The 25,415-nt window shown below is 40.5% G+C and overlaps 1 protein-coding gene across 2 annotated transcripts in view; it reads right to left on the reverse strand.

The window, feature by feature from the left end:
• Nucleotides 1-20,516, reverse strand: part of SLF2 (SMC5-SMC6 complex localization factor 2) — a 31,778-nt gene extending 11,262 nt beyond the window's left edge. The window contains exons 1-12 of one of the 2 annotated variants that reach the window (XM_067300178.1): nt 20,308-20,516; nt 14,962-15,005; nt 13,788-14,500; nt 11,534-11,591; nt 9,771-10,936; nt 7,163-7,245; nt 6,739-6,855; nt 6,285-6,452; nt 4,397-4,499; nt 2,891-2,966; nt 994-1,135; nt 441-549 (exon numbers count right to left, since the gene is read on the reverse strand). In XM_067300178.1, the coding sequence (XP_067156279.1) occupies nt 441-549; nt 994-1,135; nt 2,891-2,966; nt 4,397-4,499; nt 6,285-6,452; nt 6,739-6,855; nt 7,163-7,245; nt 9,771-10,936; nt 11,534-11,591; nt 13,788-14,500; nt 14,962-15,005; nt 20,308-20,417 (2,889 nt within the window). In that variant the 5' untranslated portion in view covers nt 20,418-20,516. Of the gene's footprint in view, nt 1-440; nt 565-993; nt 1,136-2,890; nt 2,967-4,396; nt 4,500-6,284; nt 6,453-6,738; nt 6,856-7,162; nt 7,246-9,770; nt 10,937-11,533; nt 11,592-13,787; nt 14,501-14,961; nt 15,006-20,307 lie in introns of both variants that reach the window. The other variant, XM_067300177.1, reaches the window with a different exon arrangement.
• Nucleotides 20,517-25,415: the final 4,899 nt, after the last annotated feature.

The raw sequence follows: 25,415 nt of genomic DNA on the forward strand, positions 1-25,415 counted from the left end.
ACCTGCCCTCCATGAGCTCCCACCTCATTCACCTTGCACTGCACAGGCACAGATCGCACCTCTGAGAGCTCCACTAACTCACTGAGGCAGCACAAAACATACCAGCCAAGATCAATTCCCCTTCCCGCTTCTGCTGGAACACACAGATGACTGGTTTCTTCTACATTAGGGAGTAAAGCAACTCCGGGGAGTTTGACAGAGTGCCACAGCAGGAAAAGGGAAAGAACAGAACAGCGCAGCTGGGAGAGAAGCCAGCCAAAGTCACGGAGACAGCAAACTCTTCAAGTTTGAAGCAGTAAGCTCTGCTGTATGCAAAGCTGAAATCCCAGCACAGCATCTACTCACAAAACATGCCCAGGACTAGAATAAGGCATTAGGGTTACTGTCAAAAAAACAAAACAAAAAAGCTTGCACAATAACTGGAGTTTGAGATATCTCACCTTGATCACGTTAATTAGATTGGTTTCTGGCAGAGTGGAGAAGGCTGGACTGGCAGTGATGAGATCTCCTCTTAGCTGTTTTTTACCCATTGTTTCTTGCATGTAACTTCTAATAAAAGAGATGCTAATCCAATCAGTAAATTAACAATTAGAAAGCCCACAAAAGCTTAATTGCATTAAACTGAAGAAAAAAACCTGCATGTTTTAAAATGCCTTCAAATCAAAAACAGCCTCAGTTACAGAGCACAGACATCTATGTAAAACTTGCAATCAACTGCTTATAATTCCGCCCAGTCTTCTAGGCAACAACTCTTGTACATCTCCACTAGGAAGCTTTAGGACAAAGAACAACCCTCTGATTTGCTGAATCCTTACTTGGCAGAAATTGTTTAAGTTTTGGCTTATTTACTCTTATGAAGACTGAGTTTAGAATTTAAAGAGCAGCACTGCTTGATGGAAGGGGGGGAAAAAAAAGGAGACCTTTCTGATTCTACATTCTAAGCACAAGATTTCACTGGATCTAAGCAATAAATATCAAAAGGAAAACACTTACAAAATATCACACTCGTTAAAGTTGGGCTGAAGATGCTGCAATGGAAAGAGAGATCTAAACGCAACACCCATATTGACAAAAACAGCTGACACATCAGCTAGTGAAGGAATCCATGGTTTAGACTGTTCATCACTGATGGAAGCTACAAGTAAAAGACATGGAATGGATTAGTTTTAAATTTAGTTTTCAGCATCAGTTCCTTTTAAGGGAAACAAATATGCTCAGTCTGCATCGATTGTACTAGTGCTAATCTCAGAAGATTTGTTGGAGCACTGGATGATACATTATTTTCAGAACCATAGGGGAAAAAGTGGTTTAACACAGCACTTCAAACTAAAGGAACCTCTTGCTTATGTAATAGGTGAATTATTTTAAGTTCCACCTATTTCCCCTCATAGCTCTCTTTCATCACAGACAGTATCATAAGCGAAGAGGCAAGATTTACTTTTAACAGAACACAAATTACCGTTCTGCACTGGCACAGGTAAGAAGGCGTTATCATAATAGGACTGGAAGTAGTGCTAAATAAGATTTGGAAACAGGCAGAGCTTCTAAAACAGAAGTGCTAAATAGACAGAATTCACTCATTTGATAGAAATAAGCAACAGTGCTCACTGCAAAAAGTGCTTGTTTATATCATGATTCGCATCTGAGCGTGTCTGCAAACTATATAAAGGATACTCTTAGAGGATGCTAAACTAGCAAGGTGACATGACACTAGATGCAGTGTTTTCCAAACAATGACAGAAGTCAATAGAATTCTGAATTGGGTCAATTTTGGTGTCTTAAGTCTGTAAGAAAAAAGAAATGTAATGGAATGTAACACTCAAGACCCTGTAGGTTCAGATCTCAATGTTCAATTCAGGGGGAAAAAAAACAAAACACAGATGCATCCTCAGGCATGGGAACAGAGTGTCTAAGAATGGTTTGGAGACTCCATAGTTGGCAGTTTTAAAGTGGTCAGACAAACTTTTCAGGAGCAACTGTAGCCTATTTGATCCTGCTGTGAGGGAGATAGAAAGGTCAGAGGATCTGCTGAGGTCTCTCCCAGCCTTAATTCTTAGAGCGCTCATTGATCAACTTGAACTGTTCACTCGGAAACAAGCCTGCTGCCAGCAAAGTACAAAATAAAGGAGGCTACATTCCCTCTCGTATCAGCTCATGGTCCTACTGCACAACAAGATTCAAATACATGGAATAATTTGGATAGACCTGATCAAGTACTTCAAGTGAACTGCATTACTTTAACAAAGTTAACTGGCAGGCTTAAATGAAGTAGTGACTTTTGATGAATCTGAATGAAGGGAAGACATGGAGAACAAATAAAGGAACTGGCACTGGAGAAGTCTTTGAGAATACAGATGAAGGAAGGCAAAACACAAGAAACAAAGAACAGTAGTGTGGGCTGAAGTAGACCCTTGAAAGTGTTTCTGTGTAGGCATATGATTCTCTTCACTTTTGCCATACACCCAGAAAGAAAATTATGCAGAACTACACATGACTATGTGAAAACCATCCTGTAGTCCTTAAGCTATGAAATGAATGTCTGTAACTTCCAAAGTAGAAGACAGGGAGGAGAGGAGGGTAAACTTTTGCGCAACCAGACTGGGCTCCTCTTAAGGTTAATTCTATCTGTGCAAGAACAAAGTGTGTTTATCTGGCGCACTGCTTTGCAAATACATGCCAAGACCACATCCTGAGGTACAGCTTGTATATACTCGGTGAAGACCGACTCCTAGTATATGCGCACTAAGTAACAGAAGAACCTAAAATCATTCCAGATTCACAGAACCGAGCAAGCCAGTGCCTTTTCCCTGCTCCCCATCACCTTTCCATACTTAAGAGAAGGAAAATGCCTTTGTTTAGTCAGTCAGTTTTCTGTTCTTCAAACACTCACCATTTTTTAGTGTTATTTCCATCAATTTGTCTAATATCTGTGTGGAAACACAATAGTCAGGATGAACAGACATCAGCTGTTGAGAGAAAAGAAGCCACATGTCAAACACTGAGTTACATGATAGCATTTTTTTTTAATTAATAAAATACACCAACTCTTTGGTACAACAGAAAACAACACTAACAGAAAATAAATACCAAAGCCTCTATAAGCAAGATACGCCATGGAGAAGAGAATATGGATTACTCCAAGCAGCACACAAATTGTAGGAATACTTAAGAAGTAATTACTTGCAAGATCAGAACGTTGCAACCCCATGTTGAATTTGGCTGTTCATGAGAAGATACAGAGGAATAAGAGAATGGAGAATATCATATATCCTTCCGGAACCCATTTTCATCCATGACCAAATTGAACATAACCTCCCCTTTAACCAGGAGCGGGGGCAATTGAGAGTTGACTTTCTATTCATGGGCAAGATGAACATACGCAATACTAAACTGAAATAATGAATTCTTATTTGTACACAGAACTACAAAAATATGACCCTGAAATTCACTTCAGGTTTCCAGAGGCACTTCACTAGCCCAGCAGAAACGCTTCTTTTTCTATCCAACAGGCATTGGAGAGTTCTCTGCTCTGTGAGCGAACTGAACCAGCTCACAGTTCCTCCTTATTTGAGGAACATCAGGACTCACACAAGAAGGCGATCTGGTCCTAGTGGGAGGGAAGGAGATGGAGGAGCAAAACATTTTTCTTTTGGCAAAAGCAGAAAGCCAGTCAGCAGACTTAGGCTGCAATCTCACAGGCAGCCCAGCTTTATTTTTCATTTCAGGCACAGTTAGAATTTGGTAAGTAATAATGGAACAGAGATAGGAGGGAGACATTCTCATAAAGAAATGACAGAACGATCTAAATTCCCTGGGGTTTTATACTGCCACAGACATCTAGAAGGCAGACAGCCACAGCACTTCCTCCAAGAGTGACTCTGAACTTCTCCTGAGCCATGATGCACAACGACCTTTTTTCGACAAAAATTATCTGGTACTGCAGATATCTTCGATGATTTAGAAGGTGATATATGTAGCGATGACACTTTTATGTACTCCAGTACATAATTTAATTTCCTTCCACCCTAAAAAAAGCAACATTCCTGTGATTTGGCCCATGCTATTAACATCCTGAAATCTCTTCTCACCTAGCAAGCACTGTGTCCTTTCCAGATGAAGTATCGTGTATGATGATGGACAGGGACATACAACTTTCGAATCACTCAGACAGGGAGGAAGAAAAACTATCCCTAGTGTTTTATCAAAAGAGGAACAATCCAAGTATTTCAGATTGGAGAACAAATAAGAACCAGAAAGAAAGATTTATTGATTAAATTGTTATTAATGTAGTGCAAGAGAATCATAAATTTGTCCTGATTAGTTCTGCTACAACCGGCTTCCAAGAAGACTATCATATCTAAATAGAGGAGAACTGCAGGAATAGCATAGGTCTTACCTGGAAAAGCCACTTTAGAATTGGTACGGGACACAAGATACAACTGTAGGCAGAACTTAGAAAGCCGTGAATAGCTAAAGAAAGCTGCTGTGTTGCACCAGAACTGTAAGACAAAGACAGAAGGAGGGGGGAGAGGAGAGAATCTATTAGTGGTTCAATCAGCACTTTTACAAAAGCATACGAACTTCCGCAACCCCAGATTATCACCAACAGCAAAAGAGATCTGAACATCCGTAACAGACGTTATTCTTAAGCTCTTGACTCATATAAAACACTGTAGTAATTATACCTTATTCATGGCAACATCTTTAAAAGACTGTAAATTTAGAACAACTATATCTTTCTCTAGAAAGACATACCATATCATTTGGAAATATTTGTACTATTAGAGAATAACGGCTTCAAAAAACATTGATTTACACTACTGTAGTATGAATCATTTTGCCTGCCTATACACAGATTACTCTGCTCAGACCAGTGAATAAGCTTATTTGCTATCCAGTGACCTTTATCAACTCATTTAGAAAAAGAGAAAAAACATTGTGGGAAATTTTTAAATAATCTCTTAAATAAGGAATCTGGAGGCAAAACAAAACAATTGAAAAGGTTCAGTCTAATTTTGCTGTGTAATTTTGTGAGGTGAAAAAAGCAATATCTGCATTTTTTATACTAAATTCTGTTAGCTTCAGTCTCTGTTAGAAAGTTATGCCATAAGCAGCTGAACTAATGAAACACAATTTCCCACATACCCCGCTTTAGCCTCCTCTGTCCTCAGTATCTGTTAAAACAGACACCTCCTAACTTCTCCATATATCATCCATCTGCTTGACTGAGCAAGCGGCACTTGATACAGTGGCTTCTAGGCTGGGCAGCTGGCTGGCTTCAGAATGCATAAGCAATTAAATCATAATTGCCTTTTGCAAGAGACAACTCATTCAGTACTCCTTCCTCCAGCCACTGATTTACAAGATACTTGCTGAAGCTTGCATCCTTGCGATCGTCCAGCCACACCAATAAAGAGGCCCGAGGGTAAAGGAGTAAATCACGAACATCATTTCCTCTAGAGACAAGGAGGAACCACTCTTCCCCTTCGCACCCACAACAGCACGTACACACGCGCATACAGAATCCTTTAAGATTACATCAATTCTCTCAGTTCCACTGATGCAAGTTTGGAATAAAACTCCACTAAAGTCAATAGAGTTTTTCAGGTTTACACTTGTGATATTAGGCAAGAATCTGTCCAACTATTTGTAGCCTGATAGCCTCATAAATAAGCAGTACAAATCCCTACCAGTTACATAACAGTTGTGTATATCCACATGCACAGTTTTTAACTCAGTGACTGAATCTAACAAACGTTAGAAATTGTGACTTTCTGCAGTCCTCGTTAGGTGGACTCCAAGTGTCCCAGGCCTCTACAGGACAGAGACATGCAGAAGTCTTTCAGCTTTCAGACATAATGCAACAGTAGTCAAGTCACAAATCAACCCACCACAGAGGTTTTCTTCCCAACTTGGGATAGCTGAGCTTTTGTTCATTGTAATATTTCAGTTCTGCATCTTCTACAGCTGATCAGGCTACCAATGATACCTCAGCACAGGAGAAATACGGAAGAGGCCACAACACCTGTTTTCTTCCTCATGTCTCATTTAAGACCAAAGGTGTTTTTTCCAAGAATTCTTGAGTAGAAAAGAAGGAAGTTTCAAGTAACAATTCACTGTTCTGTAAACCTAACCTGGAGAGGAGAATTCCTGGAAAAGTGATTCCATTTTGCCTACATAGCAAGACAAAGCTCATTTCCATGCAAAGTCATGATTTCATCTTAAAAACTGCTGACACTGACAGTGAATAAACACAACAACAGGGTGAAGAAGGATATTCTTACCTGAGGAGGAGTTTTTCTATAGGATTTTGAGGTATGAAATAAAAATTCCTCAAGTCAAGGTTGTGCTGATTGAAGATTTTTCCAGACGTTGCTAAATCAAATATATCTTCTCCAGGGTGGTAGTCAGGTATGGCATGAGCTGTTATTGAAAATCTCTGTATAAATGCCCTGTAATATTCAAAATTGCTTTTATGAATTTAAATAACGAGAGGCTTATTTGCTGTTTGAGACAGTTATTTTCAATGATGAACATGTCAGACACGTGAAAGTTGAATTAGATTAAAACACAATTAACTGCCAAGAAAATACACTGGATCATGATAAAAAAGACAATGATAAAAATGGTTCACATTAGACATATTAACAACAACAGATAGAACAAGAAAAAGATTAGGAAAAAAGGCTAAAAAGAAAGCAAAGAACTAGATTTAAGTGGTTTCAGAGCAGGAAGGACCTGTGTTCTTCTGAGAGATCTCCATCAGCATTGGCATCCTCCTCATCATCTCCATCTGAAAAATTTGTTTCTGTTCCCTGTATGTCTTCCTGTAACTGCTTTTCTAGTTCATCTACCCTGCAGTAAGAGTAACAGCAGAACATATCATTACCATTCAGTATCTACAACACAAGAAAATAAAACTCAAGGTTCTGAATGTGAATCCAGGAGTCAGTAGCCAACTACACACGGCAAAACCATGCGAGGCATTGCAACCATGCAAAAAACCAAGTATTTTGCTATTCCAAGATACTAAGTGGATGTTTCCCACTGCCCAAAGAACTTCCAACAGCACATTCAATCAACAGCCAGTTTGGGGAAGACAAGGTACACCAAAGCTTCCACAACTCCATCTATTTTTTTAAAGCTTCTTTAAAAAACTGACCTTTTAGATTCTTCTTTCTCCTTCAAGAGATGCTCTAAGCTGTTCACATATGACACTTGGCTAACAACAGGAGGCTTATAAAGCTGTAAATGAAATAATAAGAAATTAAAAAATAACACACATGAAAAGCTATCAATTGATTCACTACTAGATAATAAACACGGTTAATATATTAACCCCTTTCTATTTTAATGATATTTTGCCTGCAGTAAAAATGCAAAGGAGACCCTGAAAAACAGGATGATTCACAGATTAGGTTTCTCAGTCCCTTGACAATTATTTAAGGGTCAAACCTCTCTCAGCAATTACTTTTAGAAATCAACTGCCTAAAACCTTTCAAAGCCTCACCATAAGCTGGAAGGCCACTTTTGAAAGTTGTACTTGGACCTTTGGAGAGTATTTGCTATTTCTAGCTTTATAACACTGTAAACATCACCCAAAGATCAGGGCTCCACTGGGCTTCAGATTGGATCTGAATAGCAAAGCAAACCACAGCTTCTCTCCCTACTGCAGATCTCCAGCCTACCCTCATAAATAGCATTAGCATCAGAAGTTTTTTTACATCACAGCTTTGCTATTTTTAATCCACTGAGCCCCTAGAAATCCTCATTCTCGCGCATGGGACAAGAAACTCCCAAAATAATTCATCACATTTTTGGTACTTTCACTGTTCCCTAGGGAGCAAAGCACCACAACGTTTATCAAATCACCTCAAAAATCAGATAAGGTTTTTCATCAAAATCCTAATACAGCACCAAGTTAGAAAGCCAGTAAATATAGTTTAAAAAGTCTTAACTGTTAGCACAATTAGCTTGATTTTCAGTAGCCAGTGTTTTATTCACCCAATAGCAAACAAAACAGACTTGCAACCTTTTATAGCCAGGTTTCAATTCCCTGGACAAACAGTGACCTTCCAATACCATCTTCTTTAACTGGAAACTCTTACTAGGGATAAAGTTTCTTCTTATGAGCTCCCTTACTGAAGGGGAATACAATTAAATGAGCACACGCTCCTACTGGGGATTTTCTATTACCCAGAAGAAATACAAATTAGTTTAGGAAGTTAGTGTCCCCCTGCTAACAAAAAAAAAAAAAAAACAGTTGATAAAGCATTAATTTTTGGTATACAGAGACATTTTTCAAATGCCAGAAAATGCCGAAAAGTATTATCCTCTGACTTAACAAGGGACAATACTCACAAGATGCAAACACATCCTTCAGTCTTTTTGCAAGACGACAAGCCCCACGCTCAACTTCATATGTTGAAAGACCAATTTTTTTGTGGAGAAAGTTGAAGCCCTCTTAATTTTTTTTAACCTGGTTAATATGCCCAAAATGACTTTTGAACAACTGAAGAGTCAGAGTTTGCTCCAATTTACACATACGCCCTTTCTTACAAAAGAAAGGGTGAATGATAGTACAGGCAAAAGCCATGCTCATGGAAATTTTGGGACAGTTTTTAAACTCTCTGCCTTTCTTGGCCATAATTACACAGAAATAGGGTAAGTCAGACATTTGTGGTCACATATATGCCCCTAAGCTACATCTAGGCTGTGTCCGTTTATCACTCTTAACCACTAATTACGTAGCCACGCTAGTTCAGATTGGGAAATATGCACATGACCGCAAAATTCTCATTTATAATGTGCTTGCATAATTAACAGTGAGGACAGATAAAATAATTATGGCTGCTCAACATCTGCCTATGGAGAAGCTTTTAAAAGAAATCCAGGCAACATAATAAACTACTTCAGGGATTTAAAAATGGGAGAAGGGAAGGGAAAGAGTATTTATACAGTTATTCTGCTAACTGCAGCTTTATTTCTCACTTTGAAAGATTTTATTCAAATGCATTCACTTCCAAACTGTATCGACTTTGTTAGGAGTGCTACATTAAGTTCTAGTGCAGCACTTTCCAAATTAAGCCATTAAGCAAACCATTAATTTACCATAAAACTTTAAAATAGCAACCAATTTGTTATTGAACAAATAGCTAACTTTTAAAAATGCAGATGAATTCATCACCACAATATCCTGTAAACTGGGATTCAAATACTTCTTCCATCCATCACTTGTGAGCAGGAGAAGGCATTTAACTGTTTGAAATACCAGGAAATTCAAACTCCAGTAGTTGGGCCTCAAAGAAAATACTACATTTATAGGTCAAGAACTCAAGCTTTTTGAGAAGCACAAATCATTAACAAGGATAAATAACTCAAAAATCTTGCCTGATCAGAAAGATGAAAACATTAAATCCCATACATCTAAACATAATTTTTCCCCTTTTCCTTTAGAGGGAAAACACAAAAATGAAACTCCTGAAAACCACCAAAAGAATACAGCTACTGTAACCTCATTGTATGAATCATCATTCAGCCATTCCAAGCACAAGTGTAATAACAAGCACTTTTTTCTGACTATATCGCACTGTACACTATAGGACCATTAAGTAAGCTGAGTAATCAGTTTTGAAGGCAAATATTCCCGAGTTTTCACGCATTTAAAATACACAAAAAAAGTCATACCAAAAAGTGAAAAAAGCAAGCCACCAAACCACAATGTAACGAAGCTGACGTGATGCATTTGGGTTTTTTTTTTTGCCACTTACAGGAAGCTTCAGTGATGGACTCATGGTGTCCTGCGAAAGATTCTCAAGACAGTCTCCTTCCAGGGCTCCCATCTGTGGCTGGGGACTTGAAGACAGAATTTCTTCTAATGGCAAGAATATTTCTTCATCATCATCATCATCATCTAGATCACATTCCAAACTCTCATCTTCACTATCAATGCTGCTCTTTGATTTGCTATTCAGCTTAGATGTCTCTATACAGGTGTTTTCAACTTTCAACTCTCCTGAGAGCTGTGAAGACATCTGGCCACTTTCCACACACCCTTCTTTAAAAGGTAATGAACAGGGAGCAATTTTACCAATCTCTTCTGAGAGTGCAAGTTTCCCAGGACCTTCCACTGAACGCAAACTGGAAGTATTTTCTAATGTTTTCCCTTTTGGTTTTGGTAAACTGTTGCCAAGTTCAGTACTATCAGCTTCATGAAGCACAGGTCCTTCTGGTCTTTCTCCATCTTGCTGCTTCGTAGCATCCAATACCTGAGATAAGTTAGCATTTTGAAGACGAGATTTCACGTCTTTTGTGAATACAGTGTTTGTTTGAGTTAAGTGGTGGAGAGAAGGCAACACAGTAGTTTTTTCCTGAGAAAGAGAAAGGGACTTTTCCAAGAAAAAGCGTGAGTGGGTCACCTGCAATTGATTCTCTTTGGTATCCACAACAGAAACATGGTTATTTTTATTAGGACTGTGTGCAGAATATGAAGATGACAAACCTACAGAGGAGGAATTATTTTTCTCGTTTTCATGGCTTGTGTCAAGATATTCCTCTGAAAGAGTAGAATCATGTCTGGGTAGAGCAGCAGCCTCCATTAGCTGCACAACGCCATTACGTGGAGACTTTAAGAGCCTGTTTTTCACAAAGTCAGACTTCCTATTTCTGCACTGTTCAGATGACCTACTAAAAAGAGGGTCATTCAAACTTGCTACCACAGATTGATTTGAACTGTTTGCATCCAAATTCATGGCAGTGCATTTTCTTTTTCCAGGAAAGTCCTTTTGTTTGGATGGCCTAGAAGACATCTTAGAACTAAGGCAGAGTGATGGAAAAGACTGGCTTTTCCACATAACGGTGGCTTTTTCAGGCGACGGTCTCAGATTTGGAGAAGATGCCTCAGGTTTTGAAACGTGCTTTGACTGAGATGGGTCATCTATAAAAAGTGTTTAAAAACAGTAAACCACTTCAATTTTTATAAAATAAGTCAAAACTATAACAGGCTTGAGACAAAAAAAAAAAAAAAGAAAAAAAACCCACTTCTCATTAAGTTACTTAACACTTGTTTTTCATTAAAATCCCAAATTACTTTTAGACTTGCCCATATAGTAGAAATAACCCTGACTAGACAGCAGTAGATTTTTTTGAGAGAGTTTAACTGGATTTATTCTTTACAACAGACTTGCATCAGATCATTTCTGAAAAGTACATTAAATTCTACATATTTCTGCTAATTAATTACAAACTACTTTTAACTGCTGTCACTACAGTTTGAATCCCTGAAATCATATGGAAACTGTTCTAGTCACCTGAATCATATTACCAAAATAATCCTCTTTATGAGGTCACTTTCAACTTTATTTTCCTTGCTCATGACTGTCATAATACACGTCAAAAGTAAAGAGTTCAACTAGTTCAGCTACATACACATAGCAGCAAAATGTAACTTCAAGAGAAAAGACTTTAAAAAAAGAGACATTAAGTGATGAACGTGATTAAATAATTAATTCCATATTATTGGCACTGCTTCTACCTGAGGCAGTCTCCCATGAAGCAGAATGTGATCTTTTTCTCAAGGGACATCCATTTCCCTAAAAATAAAGATGGAGGAGATAAAAAGTTAGTGGCATAATTTAAACATTAAAAGCAGGATGCTGTCCTGTGTCAAGTGTCGAGTCCAGCACAGACTGTCCCGTCCCCCCCAAAAAACATGATAACATACTTTATTCCAGGACACACTTAAAACACAGCTACAAAGATCTCACCAAAAGGACTGCTCCAAAAACAGTTTTTATACCTTTTCTTCAGATCTGCCTCTGGCTCTAAATCTCTCTACCTTCAGTGATAATTAATGCAATTAGGTTCTTGCCTCCCTGAGCTATCTGAGAGACACAGCCCAGGTGGCTTTCCTCAGGAGGCCTGAGGAACTTGGATAACAAAAAGATGGTAACCACACACAAGGAAACGGGGGTGGGGTGGCGCTAAGTAGACACAAGCTAACACACCTTTTACGTTCCATTCATAACACATTTTTAAGAGACACACAGTCATCTTCCTTGCAGGTAACCAACCACCCGTTAAAGCACTTGCATGATTGGTAAAGAAAGTATAAATAATTCAACCTAGAATGAAATACAACGTACTTAATAGGACCACCGCCATCTCTGTTCAAGTATTGTGGCTTAAGTGAACAAACTTGAACTGCTACTAACTGCAACTAGTGGAAAATTGTCAGGCAGGAAAACTGTATCACTGGTGTTCCCTAAACTGCACTGTGAGGAAACATGATTATTTGCAATAAAACATTATCTCTGCAACAGTTACAATTTAAATTTCATTGCATTTTCAAGCTTGCATTGATTTCCATCACTAGAACTGTCATGGCACTCAAGCTCATCATCAAGAGAGGGGAATTATCAAAGCATTTTACCCAGTCCCTCCCAAAGAAAACTCTTCCTGAGACAGCTACACAGGGAGTTTATGTTGTTCCACTGAAGAAAAAGACCTTATCTAAGACAAATAGAAGTTAACCATTTCTTTAAATGGTTTATTTTAAATTTAAAAAAAGCTTTTAATTTGAAATAGCCAATTTATAAAGACCACAATCCATTACAATCTATAAAAACAGATTTAACAAAAAGATTTTCAAATGTTTTTCTATTTGGTAAAAAAATTTAAAAAATGACAAACCAACAAATTTGGTGTAGTCCGCAAGTTAGCAGATAAAACCAGAGTTGGTTGAAGGGCTAAATCAACTGTAAGTTGAAAGAGAGCTTTTTTATCTCAGTATGTGAAACAATTAATTCAGAGCGGAACCAGCTGAGGATGCGGGAAAGCTTATACAGTGAACAGGAGGAACTTCGTTCATCCCAGAGTGACCAAAAACCGTCGATATGATTTTCTAACTATAGCTAAAACTTTCCGTTAAGCAAAGGAAGTATTAACCATCAAACTTAGTCTGTCAAAACACACACAGCATCCAACACACGCATGGCAGTTTGTTAAATGCAACCATTCTAAATCGTGTGTGTGGGGGGGGGGTTTGTATTTTAATTGAATGACATCTTTTATATATACTAAACCACGTGCTGGCTCACTGTTCAGTTGCACAAGCAGCAGGGCTTGCAAAGAGAGGGGCCTGGTCACAGGCATCTGGGTAGGGCAAGACAGGGAGAGTGGGATAGAGAAGCAGGCCTAACTTAGTTGGGATTAACCTGCCATCAGGCCCTACGCACAGAACAGAGCGTCAAAGGCAGCAGCAGCTCTTGAAAAGAGCTGACTGGTAAGCTTTACACAGCTGCTGTCTGTGCAAGGACATTTTGGTATATTTTATTTTTAAAAAGTTTGACTCTTTAACAGGAATAGATAGGTATTAGATTAGAGATTTCCAGCTGTTTAAATCTATTATCCTTCCAGCTAACTTACAGATTAGCTAGTGTAAGCATTTAAGTGTTGTTACAAGAGCTACATAAATAGATATAAAAAAAAAAAAAATTTTTCCCAGAAAAAAAGGCCAGGCACAAAGCAAACTGTAGTAAAACAGTGGATGCTTTAGTGTAAACCTAACCCAGCCTAAGTATTTTCCCATTTTGAATTGACTGCTTTCAAGCCAGGTTTTCTCATTCAGTTTAAAATAGTTAATCAGCTTACCCAAGCATGACTTAAAAGTTACAGAGAGAAAAGAACATAAACTTCTGTTACATCTGAAAGAGGCAGCACCAAGAATCTTACCCTACCTTAAAAAAGGTGTCACAGATTTGAAGCCTTAATGACCCTTTTAAGCATACCTGATGTGGTAAACTTGTTCCTGAGAATGGCTTTACTGGATGTAGCTTAGAATGTTTCATTCTATGTTTCTTCCGCTTTCTTTCTCTGCAGAGAGCTTCCAGTGACAGCCTAAATGGAGGGTCACTTGGAGCACACGGCAATTTCACGGAATGCCCTGGGTTTTGGCACAGAGATGCGTTGCTCACGTTGCCATTATTTCTAGCACAAGTTTTGCGCGTATCAGCTTCTAATGATGAAACCCATTTGTCAGAATCTGAACTGGTCTCTTCTGGATCCATACAGTCAGCCTTCTGTTCCCAACTATTTCCACAAGACAACGGTGTCCTTGTTACACCCGGACACTTCTCATTTCTTCCCTGTTCTTGCTTGACAATTTTATCCTTTTTGGCCAACAAACAGCTGGGAGACCCTGCAGTCACGAGGAGTTTTTGAATCACAACCTTAGGATACACTGAACTCAATGCCCTGCACGCTCTGCTGTTCTCCAACGGGTTTACATTGTCCTTTTTTCCCTTAACGCCTCTTCGAAAGGCATCTAGCCCAGGACTTGTGTTTGGTGTTTGGACTGGCATCTTTTTTCTTCTAACTTGCTGTGGAGAGGACACTTTCTTTTCAAATCGTTCAGCACATAAAGCCGACAGTCCGATTCCTCCATCTTTTACATTTCCTCTGTCTGGTGAACACAACGCAGTTCTGTCTTTATGGCCAAGGTCTAAGAGAGGAAAAGATGAATTATTCACAATCACAATATTGAAGAGAATAATTTCCCTATTGGACTGTATTACTTGATATTTTACCTCTTTCTCTCTCTCATACACACAATCCAAAAATGAATTTACTTAATCACACTTGATATACACCAGCACTACACAACTTATTTCACATCAGATAAGACTTGCATGATCTATGCTACAGCTTCAGTTATTATAAACCACCTAGCCCAAACATGTGAGAGAACAATTTTAAACTAATAACCATCCCCATTTAAGGAGATTCATTTTAGTATAAAATTAAGTTACATTTATATTAATTTTTTTATATTGTTCATTTTGATGTATTTGGTAAGCTGATATATCGCTGTTTCAGTTTGGAATGAGATTGGACTAAACTTCAGCATTCTTGTATAATTAAAACTCATATATAAACATCTATTAAAAAAAGACAGACATTTACCTTGTTTTAAAACTGGTTTGAAGAATTCTGTAATGGACTGGTTTCTGAAGAAAAAAATATAAGTATTATCTCTTAAGATAGTAATACATAAATGCCCATGCAGAAAATATCAGTAAAACTACAGTGATGTAATTTTGCAATTCCTACAGAAACATTTTTATGCCGGAACCTCTCATTCCATTTTGGAGTTTATTTTTCTGACATAGTGGAGAAAGCATCATCATTGCCTTCCACGCTTCATTCTGCAAGGCCAACAAAGCCAAACTGTCTGTTTCCTTTCTTAACCAGTTTCTTTCATCATCCCAGTAAATCTTCACAACCCTTCTAGCTTAAGCTCATCTTTCTTAAATAGGATTGACCTCAGCTGTACTCAGCATCCCAGAGGAGAACTCGCCAATACCTTGTTTACAGTCTCTGCATCCCCACTGTCAACATTTTTAGCCAGTAACTGTTTTTTATTTTTATTTTTTAAGGCTACGATCACACTGCCTGATCTGCTATTCTATGAGCAACAAATTAATCGCCAGTTCAACACCCTGCCCCCAAAACTTGTGTTTTCCGTTAGATTAACAAATTTTATTTGTTCATGGAAAGGCCAGCGCCAGCACAGTGGAGGGCAAGAAGGAAGGTGGTGGGAACTGGATTCTCCTCTCTTTTAGCACCTGTGATCTAGTAAATCAGCTCACCATAGCAACTGACTCCATACCCTTAGTAACTTGAATGACAAAAACACGACCCTCCTTACACCTAGCAACGTGCATATTTAATGCTGACCCTCTTTAAAGAACTTACCTGTTCATTTCTAGTAAGTCTATAAAGAGCATAGTATCAGCTGAGAGGTTTTTTTCCCTCAACAGCCTTACCTTGAATAAACAGAGGATTTTTTTCCCTCAACAGCCTTACCTTGAATAAACAGAGGATTTTTTTCTAGGGAATAGCAAATTACATGTCAAAGTCATCCACTTAAATTCAAGCTCTCATTCCAAAGCACAGAGAAAATAAATCTTCTAAAAATGCCAGTTATGCCACTTCTATCAAAATTTTATTAAAATTTCACTCCGATACAAACTTTGGCAGGAAAAAAAACTTTTTAAGAGTTACAAACTGAGAAAGTGTTACAGTGGAAGGAGGTGGCCATAACAATAACCATCAAGGACCAAACCCTCTTCAATACATTATCAGTTGCAATCAAATATGGTTACACAGCTCTACAAGTTGTAAAGTTCAACTAATCCTGTAACTTTCCTCTAAAGGCCCAAAACAACTTGTGCATCACTGTTCCTTGCTTTTTTCATACAGCTGGTGACAGACTGGGATGCACATTCCTACCTTATCAGCCTTCCCAGCAAGAGCTCCTGCTGGCCCTGCCCCATGCAAAACAGAACACACATGCCAGCAGCATCTTTTGATACACGTTAAGGGTCTCTTCTGGCTTCCAACGCACAAACAGCGTTCTACAGCCACCTTATTTTACATATACCCAGCAAGATAATTAAGAACTTTAAACCAGGGGTGGTTTCCTATCAAAAAACACCTGGGATGTGAGAACATCAAGGCATTTCTCTGTGAACTTTATTTCTGAAAATGGACAGAATGTCTGAATGATGCACAGTTTGAGCATTAAAATACCAGTCTACACTTAAGAACTATGAACTCACTATCTTCATCTTCTTCCACATAGTAAGGAAGTTTACTGCTAATTTCAAGGTTATACTTTTGCTTGTTCTGTAAATTTCTCTCTTCAAGTTTCAAACAAGATATTGGTGCGAGAACAGCAAGAATAATACAGATTTCTTTAAGACCTTTCTATGTATTTTATAATCATTCTCTGCTTTCCAAAACACATAGCTATATGGTTACTGTCTGCATAACAGTGATTACAAAGGCTAAAACTATTTATTGCAGATTCTAAGCTAATATTTTAAAGCATCTATATGACTGTGCTTTCACAGCCCCAAAAACTAGCTTTGAAGTTTGAGCCAGAAGATCCCAAAGCTCACTTATTCAAACTCAGCTTGCATTTTGAATCTTTCTGTAAGCATATTACTTTAACTGTCACATTTCATAACACAATTTCTGCATTTTTCGCACACACAAATACAGAAAGCAGACAACTGTCAAGCACTGCATTTTAGTGTACTGTAACTCAAGAAAGCCACGGGTAATCAGAGCATGTGACCACGTAAAACAGTCTTTTTGGCTTTCTGAAGAGGGCAGAAAAACTACTGGTCAGAGATTTACTCTCCAACCCATCCGCAACTTAATTTGATGCAGGTCAGAACATCTCCCTTTTTCCACCATGCCGAAGCAAAAGGGTTCACAAACTTCAGTTCAACAGAAGAGTCAAAAGGCAAAATTTCAAAGCGTTTATTCACCGTCGTTGCTGTTGCTGACTGATCTGCCTTTCCGTTCTACACTGTGCTCTGCTCCGGCGCTCCTGCCTTCCCTTCTCACAGCAGGGCTCTCTGGCCCTTGCCCTTCCCAGGACATTCCCAACACTTGCTTGTGGCTGCTCTCGTAGATGGGAAGTCATCCAGTGGCAGCGGCTTTCTGCACTACAAATCTTTCCAGAACTCTTGTTTTCCTAAGAAGCAATTGTGCTTCTCCTTCCAGATTAAAACCTTATCTGCAGTCCAAACCTTATCTTCAGTTACCTTGTAGATCCTTTCTCCGCACTGAAAAACAAAACAAAAGCCTTCTTCTGTCCTCTTCCTTCTTTCTCCAGCCACTGATGTCAAATGACTGCTTATCTTTCTCCCACATCCACTATCTCACTGTTGTATTGTTTTTTATTCTAAATGCAAGAGCTTTGTAACAAAATTCAGATTGGTTTCATATTTGTATACAGCCTTGTATAACACAACTGAGAGCCCAGAGGCATTATCTTTAGAAAAAGTTTTTTTTTCCCCACATTAGAAGTTTAACTTGAGTACAAAGTGATCTGTCTTAGGCTTTTTGTTTTACAGGGCTTAACCATCAACGTTTTCTATTTTGTATTTGCTATTCTGCTTTTTGGAAGCACAAGGGATAGGAGCTGTCCAACGAAAACCGGATGATAGTTTCTCAAGTGCTGTACTGCACCTCAGACAAGGAAGTGTACTAGAAACCTCAAATAAAAGCAAAAGATGAAAAAAAGGAAGCACGTGACTACAAGAAGGAATGTGAGAAAATACTGCGCTCTCCAACTTGCTTTTCATAGGTATGAAAACATGAAAAGAACATGTGATTTTTCCATGTGAACAGGACATACCTGTTCACAGGCTGTTCACAGGAAGATTTCCGTTATTATTTTAATAAGAAGTCAAATCAGTCCTTAAGACTGAAGAACTGATAAAACAATACTATTTTTCATTCTTCTACATGATATGAAAGGAAATAATTTGCAGTTGTTTAATGTACCTTTGTCAACAAAACATAGCTTTGGTTTATGCTTTTCAGCAAAATATATAAATTCAGCAAAACATATTTATCAGCACTAAAAATTATTCAACCATTTTTTGTGAAGTCTCATCTTAAGTGAGACTCCAGAGAGACCACTAAAAAAACCTCTGGATGAGAAAAGGCAAGAAACCACAAACACATGATATCACTTGACACAAAAAAAGCCACAGATAGAAGATGCAGCTAGCAAGCCTTTCAAAATTAAGTGCACAACACCTTTAAGGAAGGAAAGAGAAAGTTCTTTCACTTGTTAAGCAGATTAAATCCAAAGAACTCTTTAAAAATAATTGTTGTTTATAGCCATATCAACAGCTATCTGTGATTGGATAAAAACAGTGCACATTTTTTAAAATCTGTGCTGGAAACACCACCATCGATAGCTCAGAAAAAGTAGAGTCATACAAAGTAGGAATACACTACACAATATAACTCCATGTTTGACAAAATGAAGCCACTTTGAAACCACTACAGAAGCAACAAAAAAACAAAAGAGAAAGTCATACCTAAAACCTCTTAATGGTCTTCTACATGACCACAATATAACAGAATGCAAATTTTTTCTTAGAGGAAAGATGTCTTGAAAAACTCATAGGCAACAAATCAAAGTCTCCGTAGTAGTTTCAGTTTCCCATGCAGGAAGTAACACAGAAAAAAAACTGAAGTTTTATCTCCTCCCTTTCCTCCAAAGGTTAGCGCTATCAAAACCGGACACAGAACAAAATAAGGTGCTGCTTATAGCATAAGAACTTAAGGCTTCCTTTGTACTGCAAGGAACAAAACTTATTTAACTCAGCAGCCTATGAAAAACTTATCAAGTCTTTAGCAGAACTCAGATGTGTAACAGCTGGACAGATTTATCACATCTAAAAACTGTCACCAACCACTACTGCCTTCATTAGAGACCTTCTCCTACAGCATCATTAACAGTCCACAGCTGGAACAGGATCAAGAGCAGAATTAAAAACAGAATCACAGAATGGTTGAGGTTGGAAGGGATCTCTGGAGATCATCTAGTCCAACACCCCTGCTCAAGCAGGGTCACCTACAGCACGTTGCACAGGATCATGTCCAGGCGGGTTTTGAATATCTCCAGAGAAGGAGACTCCACAACCTCTCTGGGCTACCTGTTCCAGTGCTCTGTCACCCTCACAGTGAAGAAGTTTTTCCTCATGTTCAGATGGAATTGTCTGTGTTTCAGTTTGTGCCCATTGACTCGCAACTGAAGTTGCCTCGAGACTGAAGTTCTCTCTTTACATCTGAGCTGCTGAAGCCCAGCTCTAAAGATAGACTTGCTAACAAACACGGAAATTTAAGACTTCAACACACAGGGGAGGACTCATAATTTGAACGACGTGCTGAAGATGCTGGCCGGTCTTTGGCCGGGTATCATTTTCTCGGTACACCTATCAGGTTCCCTGGCTATCAGACACCTTTCACCCTGGCCTCTGAACTACCAGCACCGAATAAACACAAGGGCAAGAGAAGGGGCCTACGGGCAACCGGTGGGCACCAGCTGCCCTGGGCCACCGGCAACCCCTGCCGGGGTGCCGAGGGAGCCCCCATCTGCCGCGGTGGAAGGACAGCGCCCAGAAAAGCGCCCCAAGCCCCGCGCCGCGAGGCGAGAGGACCGCAGCCGCCGGCGACAGGCGGAGCGGCCCCCCGGGACGGCGGCCATGGCCCCCGGGAGCGGTGCATGCTGGGAGCTGCCGCCGCCAGCGCGGGCGCCCCCTGCAGGCGGGGGGGGGAAAGCAGAGCATGCCGGGAGCCGCGCCCGCCCGCCGCGCACTGCATGCCGGGAGCCGCCATCGCCGCGGAAGTGCGCCCCTGCTGGCCGGGCGCCATACAGCCCCGCGGCCGCCGCCGACACCCGCGTCTCCGTCTCCCCGCCCGCCCCCCCACCGGTACCTGCAGTCCCGGGCGGTCTCTCTGCCCGCGGCCGCCGGCCTAAAATGGCGTCGGGACGTGGTGACGGGCGGGCACGGCGACGGCGAGCCCGCGCCCAGCGGCCGGGTCATGACTGGCAGCGCCCAGCAGGCCCCACGAGGCGGAAGAAAACGAGGAGGCCGCCCGCTCCCGCCCCCATGGCAAGGGGCGACGGCACCGCGACCCTCGCCTCCGGGGGCTGCGGGCAGCAAGCGGGGGGAAGCGCTTCCACCTCCGTCGCCAATTGGCTGAGCGGTCGAAGAGGTAGCGCCTCCTATTGGCCCACTCCCCTCGGGGGCGGGACGGAGAGACGGCGCGCTGTCGCGATTGGCTGCGGGTGGCGGAGCACCCTTCCCCTCCCAGCCGAGAAAGGGCGGCTTGGCGCCTTGGTCTCGCGCGCCCCTCCCGCCCCGCTTCCGGCTCGCTGATTGGTGCGCGCGCGGCAGGCGCGCAGGCCGGCCCCGCCCCTCCCCTCCCCGGTGGCGTCGCCGCCTCCGCGGCCTCCCGTCAGGGGTCGCACCGCCCTGGCCGCTCTCAGGGACGTCTCCGCCTCGCTGAGCCGCCCCGGCCCCCGCACTCGCCCCCCTCTTCCCGCCCGCGGTTGCCCCCTCAGGGGCGGCCTGCTTCCCCCTCCCCCCCCAGACCACCATCACGAGTGGCAGACACCATTAACCGCCCCTTGCCCTCTTGAGGAGGGCAGGTTTTGAAGCTTAAAAAGGTGGGAAACTAGCTGAAAGGTGGCTGAAACCAGCCATAACATCACCAAAACCACTCAGGCCTGTGCCTTCTTCATCCCAGCCTGGTGTCCAAGCTCTGGGCTGCACTTTCAGCTCTTTTCTTTAAAAGGCATCCTGTGTGAATTACCATAGGTTTCACCCTAGCAGGTTTCAAACTACTCAGCCCAGGGTGGGAGAGCTGGACCAGGCAAGCTGAAGAGCCAGGTATGCAAGGCAGGTCTAGACAATCAAGCTTAGAGAAAGCCTACTGCTGCTTGGTCCCATGCACATTTAACACTTGGCCTATGTGCTACAAAATTAGTCTCTATAAAAAAATAGCAGTAAAAGTAGTCCCCCAAAAATCTTGACACTATTGCTTTTAACCATTAAAACTAGGCATCTCATGAGCTGGTTTCTGCCCTTGGTCTGCAGAAGTATCAGGCAACATGAATGAAGCTTCCTTCTTCCTAGCAATGGCACAGAAGGTTGAGGCATTTTGTTGAAATTATGCGTGTAGGGGGTGTGTGGGTTTTTTGTTGTTTTTTTTGCACAACACTTCACCTGAAGGTAGAGGTGACCAACCAAGGCCACTCCTTTTCTAATGTTTTTCTTGGACTCAGAAATGCAGAGACAATCCACTCAATGGAAAAGAGCAGACCCAGTTGATGTCCCCTTCTGCACCCCACCTTAGGCATGCTGGCTAAGGGAAAGTTTGCAAAACAGAAGCAACAGTAAAGTCATAAAATAGTAAACTTCAGGCACAGACAGGTTAAGCTTACCTTTCCACCTTATACTATTTGTTTCAGTCCTCCCTTCATCCTGCCCCATCCCTCTGTTGTCCCAAATTGGGGGTTCATTACCTGGTGTGCAACAAGTCAATCCACACAGAATCAAGTGTGGATTCACAGATTCACAAGTTCAGTTAATAATTCAGATAACACCTCAGTGTTTTTCAAAAAGCTTTCACCCATGTAATTTATTGCGTCTTAAGCCCAAGAGAGAAAGAGCAGAAACAAAATTTGCTGTTCATCATGTAACATTTTGCTCTTCTCTTGCCTTACCACATCCAATGCACATTTTGTCTTAAGTTTAATTGCAAGCTCTGTCACAGGGACCATCTCTGACCATATATCTGTATAAAGCTACCACAAAGGGATCCCGTTCTTTGGCACACTTTGAGAACCACCACACACAATGCCATCAACCCATGTTACACTTGGTGCAATTTTCTTGAGCAGTATGTGAAGAATGATTAGGCTTGCTATCATATGGATCTGCTTGAATATACAATAATGTGTATGAATTACTGTCTGATAAAGAGTTAAAACAAAGTTTCATGCTCAGTGCTACCAGCCAAGAATTCCAGAAATTTTTGATGTCACATTGAAGGAGTAGATAAAATTAAATATAAATATTTGCTTTACCTTTCAGTTTAGTACTTGAACCTGGCAAATTTGTAGCAGACCTGGATGCATTTTGAACATGAACTGTTACAGAAGCAGACAAAAGAGTCACATACAGTTAGAGAATATTGGACTGGAGTTGTCTAGGGTTAATTGCTAGCATTAGGCTGTAGAAGTGTATTAGCGATGAATCCTTCTTACTTATGCAAACATAAGCTGATGTAAGCATGAGTTAACACTACCTATATAAACTTGCTTAGCATGAATAGCTAAATTTGCTGAAGCCTTAGGCCACGCTTAGATAATATGATGAACTTTTACCTAGTTAAGTAAAGGAGGGCCCCAGAGCTGGTTCAAGCCAGAAAGATAGAGAAGTTATGACCAACAGCAGAAGCTACAACCTTGAAAATAAGATAAGAGGCAACCTGCCTAAGAAACAGTGAAGAGACCCAGTGAAGAAGGGGAAAGACCCCAGGTCTAAATATTACTGGTCTTAACTATCACATGAGGGTGGGAATTTAGATTGTAAGGGTATAATCTGCCCAGGGATTTCTTTGTTCGGTGTCCCTCTTTAGTGACAGCCAGCTCAAGCTGTAATTACCACATGTGTCATTAAAATTTTGCTCTGATTTGACTTTGATTTTCTGCCTCAGCAGGAACCTAGGGTCGGACCCTGTTATGGTGGCCGGCAAGCCTAATTTTCCATAACACAGAATTTAGTAATACTTTACAGAAAACGCAGAGACACCAATGGACTTTTCCAGAAAGACAGAGTCCAACAAAAGTGATGGAAACATGAAGCCATTTATCAGGGAGCAGAGAAGGATACAAAACCCAGCAATTAATTACATCGTAGCTTACGGCAAGTATCTGAATATAGTACCTGCAAGAAATAGAATATTGCAGCATTGAGGGTAGTAGAAAACAATAGTGCAGCAACTGTAATTGCATCAGCTTGGTTTTTTCCATCAGGAAAGCTGTACAGAATAAAGCCACCTCATATATAAGTATTTATAAAAATACATACATGTATACACAGTTTAAATGAATACATGTCCTACGACAGGCCTTAATTTCAAACTGACAGGCAATAGCAATAATTAGACACAAATATAGGTATCAGTAAAGAATCATAACATTCAAACTGCTTTTTAAACTAATTGGAGTAAGTTTTAATCACCATAAATGCTAAATATTCCCAAGAAAAAAGGGTACCTTACTTTCCCTGGCACTTTGTGAGCACTTCAATGCTTATACTTTCCTTCCTCCAAATTACAAAAAAGTCACAAGAAGCTTACCTCATAGTGTCTTGCTTCAAAGTTAGAAAATCATTTACCTCTTGTCCAATTCCTTTCTATTGCTATTCATTTCTATTAGTTCTTCCCATAATGTAGTCTCAATATCTCTGTTTCTGCACTTTACCCGCAAACCTAAGTAATCAGAAATCATGAAAAAGTACAAATCTGAAAAACTTGAGGTTTTACAAGTAGATCCGGAACTATACTAGCGGTGTTATGCAAGTCATTCTTTGCTGTTGGATTACATCTGGTTCTTAATTGCCTTCCAGAATGACTCACGCCTTTTTTCAAGCAAAAACAGGAAGCATCCCAGAATGCCAGTTTTCTAAGCAGTAACTACAGGGGAATGGGTTGCTCACAGTACAGCCATATCGTGATGAACTGTGAGATGGCATAGGCCTTTAGCATCTGAAATGCATCAAAATCTTTATTAGAATATTTTAATGTAAACTTTCTAAATAGAGCTAAATAAAATCCCTGAATATAAAAGGAGAAATATGCTTTTGCCAGAGACAAAGGAGAAGAGAAATAAACATTTCATTTCTAGTCTAGGAAGAAATTGTTGTTAGGCTTTAGAAAACACAGCTGAACTTCTGAGTTATTCAATTTTCATTTAACTACATTAATATTTTTAGCCTGTACCAAGCCATCTAGAAAAACATCCATCACTGCAAAATTGCAGCACTTTCTAACCTTGGAAGTTCTAAATATTTCTAAAGTCTTAAAAATCATGCAGTAAGAAAAAAACTCAGTTTCAGTTTGCTTTCAATTTCTGAAGCCACAAAGGGGGCATATACTTCAAATGCACCTGTAGAAAAGGAAGAACATCTTCCTTTCTCCCTACAGAACCCTCACCCAAGGGACAGTGCTGAAACACCTGCTTCTCTTGCATAAGACTTTTAGACACACACACTGCAACTACCAATCCTTCCGACAGCCTGCGCTGCCTGTATTACGCTGCTCTACATTGTTTTAAAGGAGCAATCACCAGACTGGTCACACATGGCTACCAAAGAGCCTGCAGATCAGACAGGTGTGTTTAGGTATGTGGGCCTTCATGCTTTCATAGTCATGGAGCCACCCTCAACCATCAGCAGATGCTATAACCGATATTCAACCATTAACTCCAACTTCCTCTTTGAACATAGTTCACATCGGAGAATGCTGTTTTCCAGTGGGCCATTTGCAGCCCTTATCTAAAGGGAGGGGGATGTCCTGCAGGCTGCAAAGTCCTAACAGTAGCATGACATGGGGGCCATTGCATGTGGATGGCCATCTTGGGCCATCAGCCTGCATCCACTTCATAACTTCAGTTTCAAAGCTCAGTAGGAAATGTTCATCCTAATCACCTTCTTGGAAGGTCTAGGGACCTCCCTTCTGCTCTTTTCCACCTTGTTTTAATATGCCTGACTCCAATAGCTAAGCAAAGGGCAAGTCATTCAGAATCACTGACCACATGCTGCCTCAAGGGAATCAGAAGGTGATAGTTTTCTGGAGTGATGAAACTCTCCCAGAACATTAAGGTACCAGAACAGGAAGCAGACTGAAGCAAAGAAGTAAGGCTGCAAGAGGAAGATTTCTCTAAGGAACTGAGGAATGACAAGTAAAGGCAACAGCAACTATCCTCATAACTCTATTGGAGTTTAAGTGTTGGAAATTACCTTTTCCCTGAC

This window comes from Apteryx mantelli, chromosome 7, assembly GCF_036417845.1.
Source record: "Apteryx mantelli isolate bAptMan1 chromosome 7, bAptMan1.hap1, whole genome shotgun sequence".
NCBI lineage: Eukaryota > Metazoa > Chordata > Aves > Apterygiformes > Apterygidae > Apteryx > Apteryx mantelli.